The sequence below is a fragment of the Gasterosteus aculeatus genome, chromosome 4 (assembly GCF_964276395.1).
Source record: "Gasterosteus aculeatus chromosome 4, fGasAcu3.hap1.1, whole genome shotgun sequence".
NCBI classification, from domain to species: Eukaryota; Metazoa; Chordata; class Actinopteri; order Perciformes; family Gasterosteidae; genus Gasterosteus; species Gasterosteus aculeatus.
Window position 1 is genome coordinate 27104114 of NC_135691.1, and position 22718 is coordinate 27126831.

The 22718-nt window shown below is 42.3% G+C and overlaps 1 protein-coding gene across 3 annotated transcripts in view; it reads left to right on the top strand.

The window, feature by feature from the left end:
- The first annotated feature begins 7539 nt into the window (after nt 1-7539).
- The window catches only part of LOC120817795 (chemokine-like protein TAFA-5), a 104745-nt gene continuing 89566 nt past the window's right edge, over nt 7540-22718 (top strand). For all 3 annotated transcript variants that reach the window (XR_005712012.2, XR_005712011.2, XM_040174343.2), the window contains exon 1: nt 7540-8318. Coding sequence is in view for 1 of the 3 variants with exons in the window: in XM_040174343.2 (XP_040030277.1) it covers nt 8207-8318 (112 nt within the window). In the remaining 2 variants the exon portion in view is untranslated. The remainder of the gene's footprint in view (nt 8319-22718) is intronic.

The window sequence follows — 22718 nt, forward strand, 5'->3', positions numbered from 1 at the left end:
GAGGTGAGGCTTAGTGAAAAACTGCAGCTTCTTTCCGAGACGTCAAATGAGTCCTTAGAGGCAGCTGAGATTAAGAAGTCTGCTCCATGTTTGACTGGTCCAACCAGTCCATCGCTATGGTGATAATCTATGATCCGGCATGATAGAGGTCACATGCAGGGGACAAACAGCCCCGAGCAAATACAGATTGAGTCGTTGGATGCATGTTGTGTGTGTGATCAAGCTCAGTAAATCTTTGCAAAGGAAAACAAACAACTAAGCTGTTTAAAAAAAAATGAGAAAGAACCGTATGTAGTTTCTAATGAATTAGTAGCTTGACTAATACAAGAAAATGGAGCATGCAAGTTGTAGCCAGTTTGTATTTTTCTTATGATGGTTTCATCCACACACCCATATAGTTTCTAATAAAGTTACCTACAAAGGCAGGATAGCTGATCGTTATTGGGTATGACTACATTTAAATAATATATATCTAATTTTCCTTTTTTACATTTCTGGCACCACTCCTCTTCTCTATTTAATTTTCTTTATGCCTTCGGGAAAGATGCCAAGTCGGGAGGCAGCCCAAGCAAATGCACCTGTTAACCATTTGTGAATGACAGCAGCGAGGTTGGTGCCGGGAACAGGTGGGTCTCTATGTTACCACCATTCACCTATAGGACCAGCATCAACCGTTGCTGCTGGAGGGCATATTGTCCCTTAGCTACGTTTCCATTTGCCAAATAGCTGTGCCGAAATGTTATGTTGCTCTTGGAAAAGAAGAGATGTATAAGAAGGGTTCACCGGCTACAGCGCTACGGTCAACTCGAAGTTAGACCGATGGAATGTCGAGACGTTAATGTCACGCGGCCGATCATCGAAGTCAGCATCACCACCATGTTTTTTATATTACCACATGCACAGCAACACACATGCACATGTTTGTACCAACTTCATGGGAGATCACAGGAAACCAGAGACGTAAGCAGGAGTAGCTGGAATAGAATAAAGCAATAAGATACGAGAGGCTGTACTTTATCGTCCAATAATGCAACAGTTCGGAGGCGTTTTTAGGCCCGACGTGGAGCAGAGTACCTTATTGCTTTCATAATATGGTTACCAGCGAAATTATAATTACTAAGTAAATAGCTGCCTTTCAGCACAAAAAAGTTGTAGTCCCCGTACGTAAACAGCATTGGGTCCCGCACCATCTCATCCATTCAGACTGCTCATGACGTCCCCCTTAATTGTCCGCTTGCAAAAGCTTGCATTGCCCGAAACCGATCATTTGTGGGATTTTTTTCAGCGATCGCCACCGAGTTAAAAGCTAAAATGTCAACTAACGGTCATGCAAAATCTAACCTGCTACTTTGAGTGCGAAGTGATATGGGATGTGAACAGCAACTGTACATTATCGCTCAATAATGTACCCCTCGTGACTCACTGTCAACCAATCAGAATCAATTCGAATTATAACAACCTTTATTTAGTTTAGTTATTAGTCACACATTTACATTATTAGAGAGGTAATCATGCATCTTTATTACATCTCAGAGCTTAATTTTCTATTAATGCTTTTTTTAGCCAGCTGCCAGAAATAGTTAAGCTTAGAATGAAGAGTGGACAAATTATGTTGCAATTCTACATTATAAACCATGCAAATGACATGCGATGAAATATATATACTGGAAATCAGAAGAGGGGGCTCATGTGAAATATCAGAATTTAACGAGAGTTCATTTGATTAACTTTTTTCATATGTCAACAAAGAGATGGATCAGAAAATACAAAATATTCATTTTCTTTGATCAAGGTGAGTGTCACGGTGTAGGTTCTTTTCCTGTTTTTGTAGTTCATTGTCTCTCGTGTCCCTGGTGTATTTTCCCACCTGGGTGTGATTGTCTGCTGTGTCTCTGATTGTTTCCTCCTGTGTCCAATCACCTGCACCTCACAGGGTATTTAAACCATGTGTGTCTCTTTGCGAGTTCATTGTCGATGTTGGTTTCATGTGGGAGAGAGAGTTTTGGGTTTGTCTTGGTTCCCATTTTTGCCCATAGGCATTTGTGATGTTCAGTTTCAATAAAATAGTTTTTGTTTTTAGAGTCCTGATCCACGGCTGACAACAGGGAGATTTTGAAATCCACAATGGTATCAGAGACTTCCGAAATTTAAAAGTCCTTCTCCCAGTTAATAACATTTAAAGTGACATTTAATTAGGGCTACCCAACGTCAATCTCGGAACCCACGGGTTAGGTTTTACAATTCTGGGGATCCGGACAAGTCTTCATATATCTTTCCCGATGACTCATCTTTACAGCCCAATTATCAACGTGAGATGCAAGGCAAATATTTCCAAGTACTTGGAAATATTTTAAATATAGATGTTTTAGTGGCATGATTTGTTGTTGAGCGTTTCTCAGCAGAAATAAACATAAAAAGGGGTGACGTGTCACGTAGACATTTCTCACGAGTAACCAGTTTACACACTTATAAAAAAATAAAACAATTATCCGAAAATAGCTGGTGGACTCGACCATTGGTTTTGATTACTACATGGCTAGAAGGGAGGGGTTTAGGAATAGTGTGCATGCAGCATAAACATTGGCATGCTGGCATTGTCGCAGATCGCTGCAAAAACTACTTGTAAAAGCAAGAAATAACTTTTTTTGTATTTCCAATTATTTTATCTCAAAATGATTTTGTAATTCTTTTATTTTGTTTCCTAAAATAAAGTCTGTGGTTCACACAAGCTTAAGATATTGAATGGTTTGTGCTTTGATATATAATGTGTCAGTAAGAACCCCTCTTGGGAATATTTAAGCTTGTAAGTGGCGGTTTACAGGCGGTCATCGTGGTGCCAAATAAACCACCTCCACGCACCTTTTGTGTAAACTTGACTCATGCAACCTTGATGAAGTTTGTTTACAACATGATGTTTAGGAGTTCCTTTTTCCTGTCAATGACGTTGGCGTTGACTTTTCAAAAAAGATAAAAATGTTTATTTGTAAAGACGGTCGGTTGGCCTTCAAAATCACGTCATACCTTCAGCACTCTGTTGTGAGTGCGTAAGCACGCTGATGTAAGCAGTTTGCTCAAGGAGCAACTGTGCCTAAGTGCTGCTGTAATGGCTGTTGAAAGAAACAAAAGCATTGTTTATGGAAGGCAATGGTGGTTATTATCACAGTTATTTATAATTGACATGTTTATTTCACTTTTTACATCAGAACCAAGTCTTATGTTAACTTGTATTCCGAACCGTTCGTGCCACATTTATATTGTTTTCAATGGAAGCCGGAATCAGAGGATATTGTCATCGCAATGATACTATTTTATGCAAGACTTTTTATCAGCACAGTGATGAACTTGCTGATTATCCTGCTGGAGTATTGGAACATGGATGTCCGTCCTCCTTTCTCTCCGCAGAGAGCAACTGTCTACTACATATTCAGAGAGCTGACAAGGCTTCTCTGTATTCTCTTTTTCTCTTAATCCGTGACAGTAAGAGGGAGCATGCTGTGGTACCATAAGAACACTCTGCACTTAAATCCCCGAGTGGCAAGCTAAGTTCAAAGCCCTCCTCGTGGTCCAATAAAGGGGAAGTAGCTTGCGTCTGGCCGGATCAAAGGCAAGACCCACAGAGAAAGGTCAGGTCTCAGACGACACCACACTGGGAAGCTCAGTGCCGCTCAAGCGCACCGCAAAGGTTGTTTTATTACTGACAATTGATGATACTTAATATGTTCTTTAGCATATTGGGTTCCTTATTCATTATTATACAAAATGAAAGCAACAAAAAAACAGCAGTGTCCTGACACAAAAATCATACCCTTTTATAAGAATAAAACAAAGTATCTGTTAAAGTTATATGTAAAATATCCATCCATTGTCAAACTGCTTATCCTGCACACAGGATTGCGGGGGCGATAGACAGGGTACATCCTGGATTGGTCGCCAGCCAATCGCAGGGCTAACACAGAGACATACAACCCTTCACACTCATATTCACACATCTACAGGCAATTTAAAGTCCCCAATTAACCTGATCCCCAGAGCATGTCTTTGGACTGTGGGAGGAAGCCGGAGAACCCGGAGAGAACCCACGCAGACACGGGGAGAACATGCAAACTCCACACAGAAAGGCCACTGGGCGGAATCGAACCCAGGACCTTCCTGCTGTGAGGCAACAGTGCTAACCACCACGCCACCGTGCCGCCCTATGTTAAAATATACATAAGCCTAAATTAAGATTGGTGCCTTATGTTCTAACCTTGTGTTGAACATGATATCTTGTAGATAAAGGATGCCCTGACTAAACCATCTTGCTACTCATAGTCATACACCATTTCACTTCGAGGTATGTAAGCAGATATGCTGTCTCGAATAACACCTATGAAATTCTGTGACAGGATTTTCAGTGCCAATAGAGTTGTCAGTTACATGAACACAGGTTGTTGGGCTGACAGTAGCCACCCAGCATTGACTAAAGATTCCATATGCAAAATGTCAACCCTGTGGCTTGACTTGCTTACCAAGCGTTTAGAGGAAATGTGTTCATACAAATTTATGCTTTGTTGGTACATCTGTTTCAGTTCTTCCTGCTCCTCCCCTTTTGCCTTATTAATTTCAATGAAGTGCGACCACGAAAAATCAAACGTCAATAATGATAAACCGGTTTGGCTATTGCTGTGGCGTTAGCTTGCTTTCTAATACAACCTTTCACGATAGAGTTTAGCTCGTCACAGCCAACCCTTTCCATTTCCTATGCCTAATTATATAAGAACTATCTGACATACTGGGAATGTTTTGGACAGAACAAGCAACATTCGGATGATTTATCTGTTCTTAGAGAATCACCAGCCTTTCCAATTATACAGTTTGTAATTGAGTATGATGCAAGAGTGACGGTCAGTATGTATTTAAAATCGTTTTTACAAAATAATTCATCTTTCGGGAAGTAGGTATCAGTATCCAGAGTATGGAGATCTGCACCTATGTTGACAAATGTTTTGGACTAACGACCCTGTGATCAAGACATAGACCAGACATAAATATGGTCAGAGGCCAATAAGTAAGAGTCACGTTGAAATACTTGAGTCTAGTATTGGTGTCGCCCACAGCTGGTGAAGCTAACTTTTCATCAAGCCTAAAAAAAGAGACTTTTTTTTCTCGTCTCAGCACCAGAAGTCCCGAAATTGCTCCTGAATTGGTTCATCATATTTCTACCAAAGGAATGTTTATTTGATTTGTCAGAGCTCTTTCACTTGGCAGCCTATATTTTAAAACACCATTTAAACTGCACGGATATTTTACAAATCCATTTGAACTCCAACATAGGCCAGGCCTCAGCACGAAACGCCAGTGAACACAGAGCGTCAGTAGAACCGGTGCCACAATGTGGATCCATATAGAAAGGGAATGAGATAACATTTTATCATGGTTCAAAGCCAAAACACTCAGTAGCTTTCTGTTCAACTTTGAAGCCTCTGAAGAGGCCGTGTCATCCGCCGAAATAGCAAGTCATTGTTTTCATGCCCTGTGTGTTTCCTTCTTTTTGGAGTTAAAGAAATGTTATGCAAAAGTGAAGCCTATGTAGGCCACAGCTCATGCATTATATCCGAGCTGATAGCAAACGACAGATGTTTTGTGTGTGAATGTGTGAGGGGGAAAAAACAAAACGACAGAGGAAAGCGATGCATATGTGCGTCTGTGTGTGTGTGTGTGTGTGTGTGTGTGTGTGTGTTCCCGCACCTCCTCCAAGGCTACTTTACACTCCCTGTACAGTTAGTGCCACAGTCACTAACACACCACCACATAAGAGCCACTGTGCAAGTGCTTTCCCACCAGGCCCGTAATTGACTGTCTACAATAAGTACACTGCTTTTAAGATCATTGCTGCAGCAAGAATAAGAGGGAGAGAAGTGTGTGTGTGTAAGGGGGGGGGGGGGGTCAACTCTTCACATAGTTGCTAGGAAAAGTTACTGATGAGAGCAATAACAAGAATAGGGAGCAGAAACTCTTGTATTGCACACAGTGGTTTACCAGAGCTCCAGTCTAGTGCACATTGCAAAAGCAACTCCAAGCAGGGGTACCTTGAGTCTCTTGAAAGGAACTTTTGGGAAATTATAGCAAAGCTGAAAGGCCATCTCGATAAGCTACGAATAGAAGCCACATCTCTGGCTTGCATATTGAGTTATTCATGCATATACTTCAGATTGTGAGTGCAAAGGCTGAGTTTGCGTGGCAGGGGAGTGTTGGGCCGAATGCACAGAGGTCTCTGCAGCCTCACAGCCGGCAAAAAGCAGCCAGTTAAAAGCGCTCGCGGACATGGTGCGGCCCGTCCATTGCGCCGGTGATGGTCCGGCTGCTGTCCTCGGGTGCTGTCCGTGGTACTGAAAGTGCGTGGCTCAACTGCACAGTTCATTGGGCTGTTAGTCCCCGGTGCGATCGGTGGAACCATCGCTCCGCTGTACGTTCCGTAGTGTTCGCAAGTGGCTGCTGTCCGTGGTGCTGAGAGTCCAGTCACTCCACTACGGTGTCCTTTTTAAAAACTTTTAATGTCTGCGGTAGCAGCTCTCCGATGTGCTGTTCATGCAGCTGTCTGTGACACTGCGGCAAGAAACGGCGGCGCTGTACATGGAACTGAAGCAGTGAGGAAAAACATGTCAGAAGTACAAGAAACGCTATTGGTTAACAAACCGCTGCTACATATAGTAGTTATAGGGACAACATTAGCATTCATTTGAAGTCATGTCTCTAGCCACCAGGTGTGTGAAACTCTCGTTCACTCTGTTTTTGCTTTTGTTGTTGAACAGAACCAGGTAGTGTCCTGAGGAGGTGCTAGACCTCCTCAGGACACCACCTGGTTCTTAAAACACCAACCAAAGTGGTTATTATATCTGATAAATTAACAATGATTAAACAAACAATGAAATTTTACAGCAGATTTTCCCAGAATCATCTCCACTGAGAGGGAATATGAGTATGTCACAATAACTATTTTCACTTTAGGTTTGCTTATTTTGTATTTTTATAAGACTCTGCATAGCTTTCTAAATGTATATAAGTGATTATTTCCTAGTGGTAAATTTTAGAGAAGGAACAAAGTGTCAAAATGTGAGTTCATCAGTAAAGTAAAAACACCTCGACCAAATTGTGACAATTTAAGATTCATTTTAATTTCACAGCAATGGCAACCAATACATCAATAAATACAATTGATTGTGACACTTGCTTTTCACACCGAGTGAACAATGTGTAATTGAGGAGTGATCCGCGTTTGAATGTCAGCCAATATCGATCCAAAAGCCCAACTGTCACAAACCACACAGAATCCGTAAATACCACATTCAAATCACGTCAGTCGTGATTCACGCTGCTTTTTTAATAATGTAGCACCACTTATTCTGCGTACGGCATCGTGCTGCGTCAATTGCTATAACCTGAAGCAAATGCCGAATTGCTCGAATGTTTTGAATGTGTAGACATAAAAATCACTTGGAGTCGCGCGGTGCGCACTTTTCCCTCCCGCTCCTTTTCTCCCGGCGTCGCTCTGCCCATTCTCCATCCTGCGTTCAGTTCAGCCAGCATGCTGAGAAATACTTCCTTCTCCAAACAGAGACCTTCAAAGACTTTTCCCCCTCTCACGATCAACACTCCGTCGTCTATCCAGGCGTTCATCCAGCGCATCTGATTTGGATCTTTCCCCCCCCCACCCACCGGGTCTTTGGGCAATGCCGTCGATGCCGGTGAGGCTCGAGAGGAACGAGGAGACGGACCACAGGTGAAAGGGAGTTTTTTTACGACGCTGCGGTGTCGGTGATTTGGACACTTTCCGAATTAACGCAATCTTCAGGCATCAGAGCTGCGCGCTTCCCTTGACTGAAATAATATGACTAAAAATTGAGGTTCACACACACTTTGGGACGACTGAAAGAGAAGCTTATCAACTTGTGTTTCTGGACGAATAGAAGAAAAGGAAGAAGGAAAAAAAATTGCGTTTATTTCCTAAATGGGAGGATGATGTGACCTTTTCTTTTGCGCACCGGCAATCCGACTACACAAACAGCCCCCCGCTGCTTTTCTATCAGTTGCTCCATATTGACCTGTCTTTTGTGGGATTACACGTGGAGATATGAGCATTGTGAGAGGCCGAGTTGGATTGTGAGATTACCGTCCTTTTCCTTTTATACTCGTCTCTCTCCAAGAGGAAGTACTCCCAATTTGTTCAATGGCTTCGGTGTCGAGGTTGACAAGACGCAAAGACGCCAGCCACTGGCCGAGAATGTCGTCAACTTTCTGGGCTGTGGTGCTTCTGACAGCGCTGCTGGTTCTCTACTGCGGTAAGTCCAGGGTTTTGTGCACGGGCGCATGGTGCGCATTGAGTGACCGTGTCGTGGTGGGTGGGAATGGGGGTGGGGGGGTGCCATTGAAAATCGGTTTTAGCGCATTGATCTCGCTAATGGCATTTGTTTTACGTTGGCAGTTGAACGCCGGCAGACCAATAAAAACCGGTACTTCATTTTTGAAGCCCTTTCCTCCTGCCCTCAGTCATGCAAACAGTCAGGCATGCAAGAGAGAGCGAGAGGTTTGTGTGTCTGTGTGTGTGTGGGGGGGGGGGGGGGGGGTCCCATGGGTCCCATGGGTCCCATTGTCTTCTTTGGACAGGAGTTGGAACTCAAGTGTCCCCCGAATTAAGGCTCACTACTGTCAGCCTCACTCACTTATGTCAGACTGCCATGCATCTGTCATATTGTCCGTGGACTAAACACTGGTTGCAGGAAATCAATAGTTACATCGGAGGGTAAAATATCTAAATGAAAAAGATTTCAAGAAATCTTGGAATAAACCCCTTAGTTGCGGTGAGTCTTAATCCAGCGGTAATTCAAATATAGCCTAGGGGTAACCTTATTAGGCTAATATATGCAAGCACACAGTCCCCCTCTCTCTAAAGCTACTTCTCTGGCCAAGGATGTCTTTTCATTTCTTCTTCCTTGGCACCCTCACATCTTCTCTCACTCTCGCTTCCCTTCTCTGACTCACTTTCGTGGCGATATCCAGCTGGCACACTGTGCTCCAGTCTGCTGTGTGTGCAAGGATTAAAAAAAAGGGAGGCGATGCTATTGCATTAGCCGGCGAGCTAATGATTACTTGTCTGGTCTGCGAGCGCATCAGCTATGCCGCTGTGCTGAAATGAATAGATTCACTACAATCTAATTCTTGAGTGTTCCTCATAGCATCTGTATTAGCCCCTTCTCCCTTTCTTATTAATTATTCTACAATGGACAAATTATTGAGTTTGTTTTGTTATCATCCAGGGCCAGTGGTTCATCAATTGGAGGGGTCTGGGTAGGTTTCTATGCGCAGAATGCTTCTGAATCGGTGGGTCTGTATCTATGTCGGCCATGTCGATTGATGTTCTAGTGTCCAATCAATGTTTGTTTGTCGACAGTCTTTTGACCCCCCTTCCCCAACCCACCTCATAATATGAGCAACTGAGATCTTATTTTCTTTCTTCTCTTTCATAAGCTCTTCAACCCTGCTCAGATTTGCCTGGACCCTTTAGTTAGAAATGCTATTTGTTTAACACATGCAGAGGCCTCAACCATCCTCTTTTAATGCATTTTTACTTTGTAGAGAAACATTCCAGTCCAGTAACATAATTATTTTGAATACTGCTATTTCTAAATTAAAGCTCTGGCCCAAGGGCCTGTTTGGTATCCCCTCTAAATGGCTTTTTAAAATCTTTTCATGTCTTTAGATTGGTCTTTGGTCTCAATTTGTAGCCATTCTGGCAGATAAATCTCTGATTATCTGAAATTGCAGCCCATAATGTCCTTTTTGCTTCGTCTTTTTTCTCATCCATTTCCAATTTGTTTGACCTTCTTCAGTGTTTTGTCCTGTTTTATATTTATCTCACCCTCTCCTCTAGTTTCTGCTTGTGTCCTTCGATGTCCAGGGAAGCTGTCTGGTCCAGTTTCATTTGAACGTCTTTTAATTTTCCGTTTTCATATTTAATCACATCTTTCCACTTGTTGCACATAGCAGGTCTCATTCTGTTTTCCATCTTATTCATTTGCAGGTCTCTTTTCTGGGGAAAGTCTGATGAGCTGAGCTGATCTGTATGATATGTTATTGTGAATAAGGTCTCTGTTATGGCACACATTTCCTTTTTTTATCTCATTTTTCTCTAAACACAGACCACAACAATGGTAATGGTGGATCCCTATTCTATTGTACCTAATAATTAATGAGCAATGAAACAGATCTCCAAGATTTAGATTTACCAAGATCCAATAATCTTAATGTTAAACACAAAACGGCTTTAATAATATGTGTTAATATGCATCATCGTCGTGACGCAGGGGTAGGGAGGGTGCGCTGGGAAACACAAGGTTAGTGGTTCAAGTCCTGGCTGCCCCATGTCGAAGTGTCCCTGAGCAAGACACCTAACCCCTAATTGCTCCCTGGGCAAAATGTAAAAGCCATGGGTTAAAAATGTAATTTAAGTCGCTTTGGATAAAAGAGTCTGCTAAATGACCTGTGATGTAATATCTGATTGTTGTATGATACAATCAAATCAGAAGAGTTGGTATTAATCAAACAGTATTTCTCCCATAATGTCCCTATTTTATTTAAAGTAATATTTACTGAGAACATTTATCATCCAGACATCCTGGAAATGTGTTTGCTATGGGATTTGGAATGGTCAGTCAGTGCAAAGCTTCTAGACTTCACATTTTTGGTTCAAGTTAAGCGTAACCTTTTGTGATTTCCCAAAATATATCTCATTTATAATTCATAATTCATACTTTGCTCCATCGTGCCCCTTCAGGGTCGCAGAAAGCCAAGATGCTGATGACCAAAATGCCAAACTCAAGGCTTAAAAACTGTGATCTATAAAGAAATGGGTTGTAGGCCATCTTTGCATCTGTTCTTCAATTTCAATAATTACTATTTATGGAAGAAAACAAGCAAAACGAAATTTGACTTTGAAATAACTATTGACAAATGCACATATACACCATGTATACATACATACTTAATAAAATAGGGAAACCAGAAAATGTCTATTCAACAGGCTTTCATGCAAATCTGGACTACTTGCCTTTATTCTTAGTGGAACATCTGGCCATTATTTTTATTTTCATGGATTCTAATATCTACTTTCACTAATCTGAATGACTGTCAGTCTGTGTAATTTAAATAACACTGTACAAACTATATGAATTGTCATGCTTGTTGTGTACTGTATAGCTATTGTTTCTACCCAGAGCAATTTTGCTTTTGCTGCGTGGCTGTACTGTGTGGCCAATGGAGGGTGGGAGAAAATAGGGGAGCTTTGCTATTATGGCTATGACTCATATGGTGCCTGTCACCTGGAACCAACATCCAACTTCACACAATCTGCCGTCCTCACTCAGGTCCTTCTCACAGTGAAAGACTCAAGAGGACAGAGAGAGATGTTTCGGAGGGAGGCATGCAAGTAGTGGCACTGAAAAAGGTGAGAGCAGGAGGTGGCTCGACATCCTCACTGATGCCTTGACAAGCAAGGGAACAAGAAAGGCAGGAGGCCAGAGGTAAGTAGAGGTAGGAGCCGATGTGAGGACATTTTTGAAGGATGGAAGAGCAAGAAAGAGGTAAAGAAATCAGACGATCAAAAGAAAGATGCCCCGCTGTCTGTGAAGCGTGGCGGGAAGGGAGCAGAGAGGGAAATAAGCGGGAAAACATTCACCAAGGAGGAGTCAAACACCGTGCAGAGAGAGAGAAAGCTAAGTAGCAGCAGATCAACAATTATACTGTTCATAACCTGTTGGAAACTCTAATAACACCAGAACGCCTCAGTACTCTCTGATTACAGTAGAAAAGAAGAAAAAAATAGATGCATTGCTTTCTGTGCACTATAGCTCCCTCATCTGGAAGCTCCATGCCAAGCCTTTGTTTGCCGATGTTGCCATTTTATATTCATGACGCCGCAGCCCTGCATGGGAGCTCCGGGTAAGGCGAAGATAGAGACACAAGGCTGGTTAATCAGTATGCTAATCTAAGCCCGGGATAGTTAAGGAATGTGGCCACGGCTGGGGTCCTGCTTTGAACTGCAAACAGACACAAATGGGGAGAAAATCATAAGCCCTAAGGCAAAATAGCGGAAGATGGTGGTGGGAGTGATGAAGCAAAAGGGGAGTGGAGAGTTCATGTACCACTCGTTTCTTTTGGCAACGTTCAGTGTCAATAATGTACCCAGATTACATCTTTCCTTTTAAGCTCAGTGCGTGCATATACACACACACCTACATATACCGACAGATATAATCACTCAAACGCATGCATTAGAGATATTAATGAACATAACATCAAAGGGGGCGAAAAATATAAAACTGATGCATACATACACACACACAAGCACCACTGCATCAAAGCAGTAATTTAGAGACACGGGCGGTGTACTTTCTTCACTTACATGAACATCAAACATATTTTGAAAGGTAGAACACGTATGCATGAGCACGCATTGTGCTGCCTTCAGGAACAGAGGCGCTCAGCTGCTGCTTAAAGGCGTCCCCCGTTTTGTCAGTGTTGTCTCCTGTGTGGTCTCCTTCTGCCTGTTTGTTCTCTGAATAGCTGTGGTTCTGCGGCTGAATCGATGGATTTTTCGGGCTGAACCGCAGCCTCTGGGCCTGCAGGGGGGAAAAGATGGTGTGACGCGCACAAACTTCTCACCTCGTCACCAGTTGATAATAAAAAAAACAATATGCAGTACAGTAGGGTTGAGATATGGCTCAGCATTGTTTGTGCGCATGCACGCACACACAATCTACGATGTCTGATTCACCAGCCCAGAAAGGGGGACTTGACTGACCTCAAAAAAACACAATAACTTGTAGGTGAACGTTCGGACAAATTTAAATATCTTATCTTATTTTCAGCACAGCCTCAAGCCTCTTTCTCTGCAGGGAGGGAGACAGCGAGCGAAGCCACTGTCAGGAGGCAGCACAGAGGGCTGCAGATGGCCTCGGGGCCGTAAATTCATAAAGGGAGGCAACTTGTTGTGTTCTCCACCAAGAAGGCAAAAAACAAAAAAAAACACTTTATGGACTGCCGGAAATGGGGCCAGAGCTTGCATACATATTTGAACAGCTTTTTATAGAAGAAATCTAAAGACCACGATGAGAGTAATTTGGAGGTAAGGGGGTTGGATGGATGGAGGGGAGGGGGGTGTTGCTGTTGTCGCGTAATGAGCGTGCCACAGATGGAAAGCTTCGGTAAGACAAAGAGGGAATATTGTGAATTGTATGAAATATTAAGCAGCAAGGGGATCTTTGTCAGTGTGTGCAGGGACTCATTGACATTAAATAAGAGATGGCAGTATGGCCACAGGCAGTATGTGCCTGTGCCTATGCTCCCTTCACATGTGTCAACCCGTTCTTTTGTCCGGAAAATGAGTGAACAGCACAAGTTAGAGTTAAGGGAATGCTTGTTGTTAAGGATCTTACAGCATATGGTTGCTGCCCTCGCCCCCTTATTTATGCAAGGCAGTCGGCATGGATGGCTCCATTGATTCGGACTGAAATATATCAACAACTATGAATGGATTGTTTAATTTTTTTTGTACAGACATTAATCATCCAGCCCAAAGAGTGGATTTCACTGACATTATCTCCTGACGTTTCCCTTAGAGCCTTAGCTGTACTTTACTTTGATGCTAATAAGCATTGAACACCGCAAATTACTCAGTTTAATCTGGTCGGATTTGTCCTTTACAATATAGTGCTAAGTGATAGCATCACTATTCTAATGCACTTCATTAAGTGAACACATCACTGTTCATACCGCCACTTCCTCAAGCTCTGATTTAGTTCTCAATTTCAGCAATGCACTAACTCTGTTGCTGGTCCAAGTTCATTTTTGTACAAAAGTAGGATCACTGTACCACGTTAGCGTGGCAACTAACATATCATATTCAAATTGTTTCTGTTACTTTTGTGATCTTTTATTAAGCTTTCATTAGGAAGTAACTGTCTACTACGGCTGAATTAAAAACGGCATTCCGGGACTACTTAACGAAAATCCACTAATTTAGCCACAAAATACCTCCAGTCTGTTCTTTTTGTACATGTACTAAACACTAAAAACACTAAATTATTGGCTGGGCTAAGCTAACTATGGTCAATTTCAGCCTTTTAGCATATCGATATTATCATTCAGCTCAGCAATCCTCTGCGTTTCTATATACTATATAAAATTAGTAGAAACCTTTTGATTTGCATCGAAACCCAAAATTTGAATTGTGTTTCGTTCTCTGTAGCCTCTCATTAAATCAATAAATGGAGGGCTTTTGCTTGACGAGCCTTATCCACACTTATAAATGCAGGTTTGTAATCAATTACAACCTCTGTGCTTCTTGTTTCATTATCACTACTTTGTGTGTGTGTGCGCCTGCTTCTTGTTGAATCTATTGATTGCAGGTAAACGCACAAGGGATAACTGTTGCATAAAATAAGGCGGTAATGTTCTTCATCGTGGCAAAGAGCATGCATGTGTGCACTCCTGTAGAGGCCATTCCTTAAACTAACACTCCCGGCAAACAGTTGGTGCCAAGTACAGTAGGTTTTCTTGTGCAGCCAAGTTAAGTCCTTTAGGTTTGTATCCTACCTGTGTTTTGCAGTTTTGGTATAATGGCTCATCTGCAGTGAAACAGCACACGGGCCCGTTTTCTCCGCTCCACTGTTTCAGTTCAGTGAAGAGCTACAGCGGTGGATGCACTTGTTTACACAGACATCCAGTAAAAGTTGTTTTAAAGACGCTTCTTGTTCTCACTTCATCCACCATCGTTTTGGCTGTACTCACCATTGAGTTTCGCTGTTTGGTGACCTTGTGTAACAAAAAAAAAAAAAAAACCTGGATTCCATAGCGTGGTAACATGCTGTGACATTTACTTAATGTGAGGACAAATTGTGAAGTGTCTGGAGTTTGCGGTTAGGCAAAATATTGCCGCAGCCGCCTCCAAGGCTAATTGCGCCTCAAATGCACCGTGTCCCATCATGAATTAATTTGGTGTCAATGTGACTTTAATTACCATTTAAACTGCATGTAAAATATTTACATATCACACTGTTAGTGATGTATGACTGCGGGGCTCAACAAGTCACAGTCAAAGAAAAATTGTTTGCGTATAACAGCTCAGGCTTTTTTCTCACTCCAGTAGAAACACAGAATTAAAGTTTATGGAGGCTCATTTTTTTTTGTTTTTTTTTCTTCAAAGACAAGATTTTGGCGGTACTTACTATAGACCAATCCCGTAAATTATGAGAGATGGCTTAATTAGGCTGGAATCTGGACACAGTCCTGCAGTCCGCTTCCGCCTCCGAGAATTTGCGGATGTGCATTTGGTTTTGCCAAGGGCCAGTAAGTCCATTCACAGAGAGATGCTAAGCTACTCCCCCTTTTTATAACTGCAAAAAAAGCAATTGCTTGGAAGAAAATGCCAGAATGGTGCTTTGAATTCCTGGAGGGGCCCATCACTGAGACGCGGCCCACGGAGCTGAGACAGCTAGCATCTGGAGCAAAGACATGGCGGTAAAGTGGAGGGAGAGAAAAGGGAGGAGAAGGAGGAGAGAGGGGAAAGAGGGAGTTGGATGGAAGAGAAGCAATGAGAATGAGAGAGCAGGAGACGGAAGAAAGACGGACAGAAAGCACCAGGGAGGCAGAGAGATGGTGAATACGAGACAGAGCAAGGGGTTGACAAGGGAACAGTAGAAAAAAGGACAGCGCAGGCAATGAGACAAAAGACAGACAGACGAGAACACTCAGACGGTCCACCAATTGACAGCCGGTTGGGGAATAAAGTCAGCTAACACAATGAAGAAGTCGGCAGACGGACTCGCCGCGGAGTAGCCGAGAGGCTCTCAGAAGTAGAAACAAATATTACATTAGAAGAGACAGAAGCCATTTGTCACAGAGGGAGGCCTGAGAGGTAGTTAAGCTGCAGAATATAGGGACCAATCGCCGGGTTGATGCATGTCGCCACGAGGAGGAAATCGTGCCAAAGTCAACTCTGTTCAATCAATTGTCTGGTGTCCTTCAGTGACTCCAGCACTTAACAAGATAATTTCGGCACAAAGTCTCCCCGGCCAAACTTTTCAGAACTTGTTACGGAGCCTTGAGGGCCTCCCCTCGTTCCATCTCTGGATCCTGTCTGGCCTCCTTTTTATCCTCCCTGCTCCCCGCCGGCTCGTCAGCCTCGCCACCTCCACATCAAGGCTCGGTGACACACATGCTGACAGCCACAATTCAATGTTAATGCTTCAGGAAGATAAATCCTCTGGACATTTATGGCCTAAATGACAGCTGCACTCTGCTTGGACCCTGATGTCAGAAACGGTTGACATTCTGAAGCAGTTTCAAGGATTGCTAGCCACGGTCAATCAGTCAGTCACACGCACTCAGTCAGCCGGTATGCTTTTGGCTCCGTGCCACCAGGTGCATTACGTCGCTCTAAATATGAAATGCGGCTCATTAGATAATAGCCGAGGAAGAATGTCCATAACAACAAAAGCATCTATTTATTTTTCTTTCTGTCTTTTCTCCTTCCTTTCCCTTTTGTACTCCCCAAGTTAAGCCGCTGACACTCTCCGTGACTGATATGGAAATTACAATGCGCTTGCCCTCGTTTATCTTGCACTATTGCTTGGTGCTGCTCCAACAACCATTTTGGGATGCAGAAAGGATAAACTGATTTGTGGCTGCTGTTGTAGCAAGCAAAAGGGATACACTGTATAGATTTGATTTGAGACCCCTCACAGCCCGAGGGAGGGGAAGGGTTTCCTGTTTTAATGGAAAAACAACCACCGTGCCTGCGAACAGGCAGTAACCTCAATATTTCTACAGGCACCAACGGAGTCCCACCAGGAACAAACGTCCCCAATCAGATGAGTCAAATGTACTATTGAATACATAAATACTTGATAAAGTGCAGTTGAATAATAAGTAGTTACATGCAGCCAGGAAAATGGATCTTTACATTTGACTTGGCGCACACACACGTTATTTATTTACCAAAACAACCTATTCCTTTTTTCTTGTTGTGACATATACTCATCAGTGGTTCCTAACATCCTCGTCTCACAACCTTAAGACCTACTTTCCTGTTTTGATGAGCTCAATTTCCCCTTCATTGGCATAATGACACTTTAATGTTAAACAGGATGCTATTAAAACACTGTTAATTTTATAGGTGACTAATATCAAGACATTTGCTTTATGATTAAATTGTACAGAAGAGTTTGTACTAGTTAGTATTTGTATTACAACTATTTAGATATTTCATTTTCTTTTAATTACAGTATGGTTATTATTTCAACCATTTATCATGTTATACTTTTAGTTAACTGTTTCAACAATTCCTATGTAAGATTTAACAAACTGTTTAGGGCTTATTTATTAAAAACGGGTTATTTTGACCTAGTTGTTTCTTTTCTGAACTACACCATTTATTGCAACACATGGGCATACAATTTCTATGTAAAACAGTTTAGTATGTCATTAAAGCATACCAACTAATGTTCCTTTTGCAAATACTTTTTGCCATGGGAACGTGGGAGGTTAAGATGAGTTAATTAAAGATTAAAACATCTCGCACTACAGCAGCAGGATAGAGTGACAGAAAACAGTGGAGAGAGACGAGGTGGTCACAAGAAACAATGAGCTGAGCTGACATTTTACAGTTTTATCTCCTTTCAGACCTTAAACACACACATAATATTCCATCTTTTCTTGATTCTGAGCAAAAAGTGTAAAACTATTTTGTTTTTTTCCTTCTTTCAAGTTTGGAGTATGGAGGGTCTGCTCTGCTATCCTGAACTCTGAGTTATATTCAACACTGGTTTATTGAACTAACAAACTGGCACAGATCGGGTTGGATGTAACCTTAAAAAGTTTAGCTCGCTGAATGTTCTGTATATTCAAAGATCCGGTGAGCCAGCATAAGACTTTTCGGCACTATAATCGGCTGTTGGTTTGGGGGAATATCGCGTGAAAGGCCGTGAAAATGAAGATGTCCGCTAAAGAACAACCATGTGGGAATAAGAGGCAGAGAATGCAAGATAGAAATCCATAAGGTTAGTGTGAGAAGTAGAGGGGTGGGTGGGGGGGAAGGGGGGTTCCATTAATCCAAGCAACACAGTAGGAAATGTTCCCTGAGAGATCTCAGTGAGCTGCTGCAGTGGAATCCAGCTGATACGCGTGCTGAAACATGCTTTTGTTGAGTGTGCACGGCAGATCTAAGGCTTTTTTTTTTTTTTAATCACGCTCATGCCCTCTTTTCTTTGTATACAATATTTCCACCCTCCCCAATCTCCCCAGCGCCTCCCCTTCCCCCCCGCTCCCCCGAGCCCTTGGCAGTGATAAACCCTCTCCATTGTCACAGTGGCAGCAGAACATGCGAGTTATGCTTGCCTCTCCAGGGTTGAAGAGCTCATTACGACTTCTCAGCAGGGACCCGATAGGCAACAATGTATGTGATGTGCAAGCGACACAATCAGTGAAATGCATGCAAATGCACTCTGTTATGATTGATACCGTTATCCTCCCCATTATGACACCATTTCTTCTGGTAAACCCCATATTTCAAGTGGAAACCAGCATTTACTAAACACAACGGAATACTTTAATCAGGTAAAAACATTAACATTATATCTTTCCATCCGTTTTATCCTCGGTTCCTTTCCATGCATGATATCATATTGAGTGACATTTGCCACATCGTCGTAACCGAAACCAAAGCCAAACCAAATTGGACCTGTGTGAGAAACACAAAGCAGTAAGAAATCCTCCTCACTCTGCAAAAGGGGCACATGGGCCCAACAATACATGTGTGTTTGGCTTAGGTTACTATAAAATTGTGCCTAATATTAAGAAAAGATCATGGGGTTACAGGCTTAGAGTCAGCATAGATATAGGATCCCATTTTGTGTACAGAATGACATTTAAGGTACTTTAACTTCATATTGTTAAAACTTACCATTAATTAGTTCTCCTCATATTTTCTATGGAGTGAACACTTTGCACCTTTGTTCATTATGAATTATTCGTGACTCCACAGGTACGGGTGTAAACAGTTTTTATTGTGTTGTTAAAAAATTAAATCCAAGGGGCATAATTTATCCTTCGAAGCTGTTCCAAGTTTGAGTTAATGTTGAAGCTCCAGTGCCTCTCGTAAATACTTTGAGAGGGTGCAACACACATACCATCTATGAAGTACTTCCACGGATGATGTAATCAAGAAACATAGTTATGGTAACTCTCCAATTAGGAATAATAGATTGAGTTTTACCGTAAACCAAGTTGTACGTCTTCGACATAGTGCTTGAAACCTGTAGATAATATCAGGTGCTGATTTCATTTCGATAAGAAATAATCTGTCATCACAGGAAGATGCATCTGTCATCAACTCCCCAGTTAAAACTGAAGCTCTTGGTAGCGAGGTTTGGTTGATGAATCAATCCTACACACTCACATAAGTGTAATTACTTCATTTATCAAAGTCTGGGGGGACTCGAGCTCCTTGCACCCAAAGCTTCCGACAAAAAGACAAATGGAGATAACTCTTTGCCATTTTATCCTCGTCTTCATCCCCTGCAAGGCCCTTCAACTTAATCGCTACTATAATCATTTTGTATGAGCACGAGTTATCATTTCATCAACTGCCTTTGGCCCTTGAAGGACATTACAATGGGGATACAAGTTTCACATCAAAGTGGATGCTACCCCCATTTACACACACACACACTCACATACACATAAATGAATGTAGTATAGCACTCTCCTGAAAAAGGGCATGTATTATTCAACAAGATGCTAACATCGATTAGGGAAGGATCACATAAAATATGAGGTATTTTTTATGTAGGTGGGGGCGGGAGGTGGTTGACATCTGTTCTGCTGTCGCAGGACGGTCTTGATTAGACGATAGGTTTTTAGTATTTCTATTCCCATACTGCATCGAGAGGACAGATGTTAGCATGCTAATTAACAAATCCTTGGGCGATGTCAACGTACGTCTTGGTACGCAGAGGCTACAGGAGGAGATATTATGTTGGATCGTACCCAGGCACCATCCCAACACACCCATATTGCTAGTGTGTCCATGTGTCTCTACAAGCAGCACCGTTGACTGTCTCGCCGCACTTCAATCAACCTCCCAATCCCCGGCTTTCGGAGTGACACATGAGTGCATGTGAAACCAAAGTGAAACACACAGGGCCGGGAGGAGGCGGGGTGACTTCTTTTTCCTCTTCCTGTTGACACTCTGTGTCATCATCGGCAATCAGCTGTTGCTACTTCATGTGAGAAGAGACAGAGGCATGTGATTAACCAGATAACAGTAAATACTAAATATTTCAATATTTTTGCATCAGATGTGTATAAAATAATTATGAATCCATTCTTCTCATCAGTTGTGATGCTTTTTTTCTCCTGCTTATCATTCATATATTTATTCAATGTTTTTTAAAGGGCCCCTCCACCAATTTTATACATTAAGTTGCATTTTATCATTGCAGAAATATCAAAACAATATAATAGCAATCCACGTATGTGATACAACACACACGGGCACATTGTGCCACACAACATTGTGCCTGCATGTTTCTTCTGTGCTAATAGCTCGACTTGCACAGTGACGTCTGTGCCTTTAATCTGCACTTTAGTTGACTCAGATTTGAGCGTCTGGTCGGAAGGCTAAATATAAAAGTCCAATCCCCCCTTCGCTGGGAACGGGGGGGGGGTGATGACCTCGTCATGGTGGCAGCTCACAGGAAGTCACAGCACTTTAATTTTTGTCCTCACAAGTGCAGCTAAACTTGACTACAAAGATACACAGACACATTTATCAATTTGGTTGTACGTTTATTAGATGGTGCATAGAGGGTACCAAATGGTGAATCCTCTCCTCACTATTTGCTAGGAGATGAGTGACCAGGAGGGTGGAAATAGATTTCCTCAATTGCATAACCATGTTCTTTTGTTGTATTGTCATCTTCCGTAACATGGTCACCTCATATGGCTTAACACCCATTGGGAATCAGGAAGAAAGTGGTAGGTTAAGAGAGAAAAGAAGTTGAAATATAATAAAGTCATACAGGTTTCTTGGGTGCCAATTATATCTGTGTAGATGTAGAAGCAAACATGTGGATGCTTTTGAAATGACTCTCTGGCATAGACCTTGGATTGAGTTCATTTGAACTCATGGTGTGTGTGTGTGTGTGTGTGGAGGCAGTTCTCTTTAAGGTCCGACCCTTGTTCTCACGCGCCCAATGCGGACACGCAAGCAAGTCCTCCGCCTTCGACCTACGGCCACAGGAACCGGAGTTCTCATCTCTAGGGAACCACCGAGAGAGATTAACGTAAAGAATTTCTCTCTCCATGGTGGCTCGCTTCCCTATTGCTGCTAATCTAATGCACACATTATTCAGCGAGGCCCTGCATCTATTAATGGAGAGCGCAGGCAGATTTATCGCCCAAGTTTAACTGTACGGCAAAATAGCGCATTAAGCAGATGATATCATGGTGTATATGAAATTATTATGCAGGCCAGCAGGTAAAGAGGAAAAAAAAGAAAAAAGATAGACCGAGGGGACCTGCTTAATTAAATGCAAGGTCCACTGTTATACATCACTGGTTTTCTTGTGCACAAACCACTTAATGTAAACTGTGAGGAAGGGAGCTGTCTCCCTAATTCTGGTCTGCAGTGTTTTATCCCTGCTTTTCACAATTCCCCCCCTTATTCTTTTTCTCTGCTCTGTCAAAACCGGAATCTATTGTGCCCAAAATATGCCTCAAATTTCCTCTCACTTGCTAGATTTCCACCCCCAATAGAGGGCTAAATGGCTTCCTTTGTGACTAATCTTGAATATCCTCCTCACCACAAGAGAACACTTAACATTCATTAAAATGTCAGAATACATCTGTTAGATGTTGCTACGTTAACAATTTGCCCCTCTGCAGAGCTCAAAACTGGAACTTTGACTAAATAACTGGAAAGCTGCAACCTCTACATTAAGGACACGCACTCCGCCAACTGCTGCAACACTCCTGACGGCCCATCCCAGCTCTACTACAACAAGACAGCTCAACGCCCATGTCACACTTAACAATGTACCATGCTACTCTGTGCAGCGCGGAAGCAGTTCCCTCATGGGCATGCAAAATGTAGGCCTTGTTTGGGGCAAGACAGATTTGAGCATGATGCAGAAACCTATAAATAAGCCATAGATTTTCTTCTCTCTTCTTTTATCAGGGTAAGAACACAAACCCTGGGATAATTCAGAAAGAATAGAATGCTCACTCTATTTTTCCTTCCGGCTCCTTTGAGCTCCCCGAAGCTTCTTTATTGAATAGCCCGAGATGCTGCAAAGAGGAAAAGTGGGAAGGGACCACCAGCGCTGCCAAAATTGGAATGGTGGCTCCAGGGTAAAGCAGTCAAAGCGTGTAGTGCTGTAAGTGATGATGTATATTCACTATTATTATTCATAGATATGCCTCCTTTGCTCTTCATGTATACATACTGTAGCTTTTATTTGTCAGTAGAAGGGGAAATGGAAAGCTATCATTGGAAGTATGTTTGTGCATTTAAATGATTTTAGTCTTCAGACTTTAATGACTTTGTGCTCATGGTCACTCCAACTAAGTCCCAAATGGGATTAAATGAAACCACTAAACAACAGAAAAGCAAGTAATAAGATTAT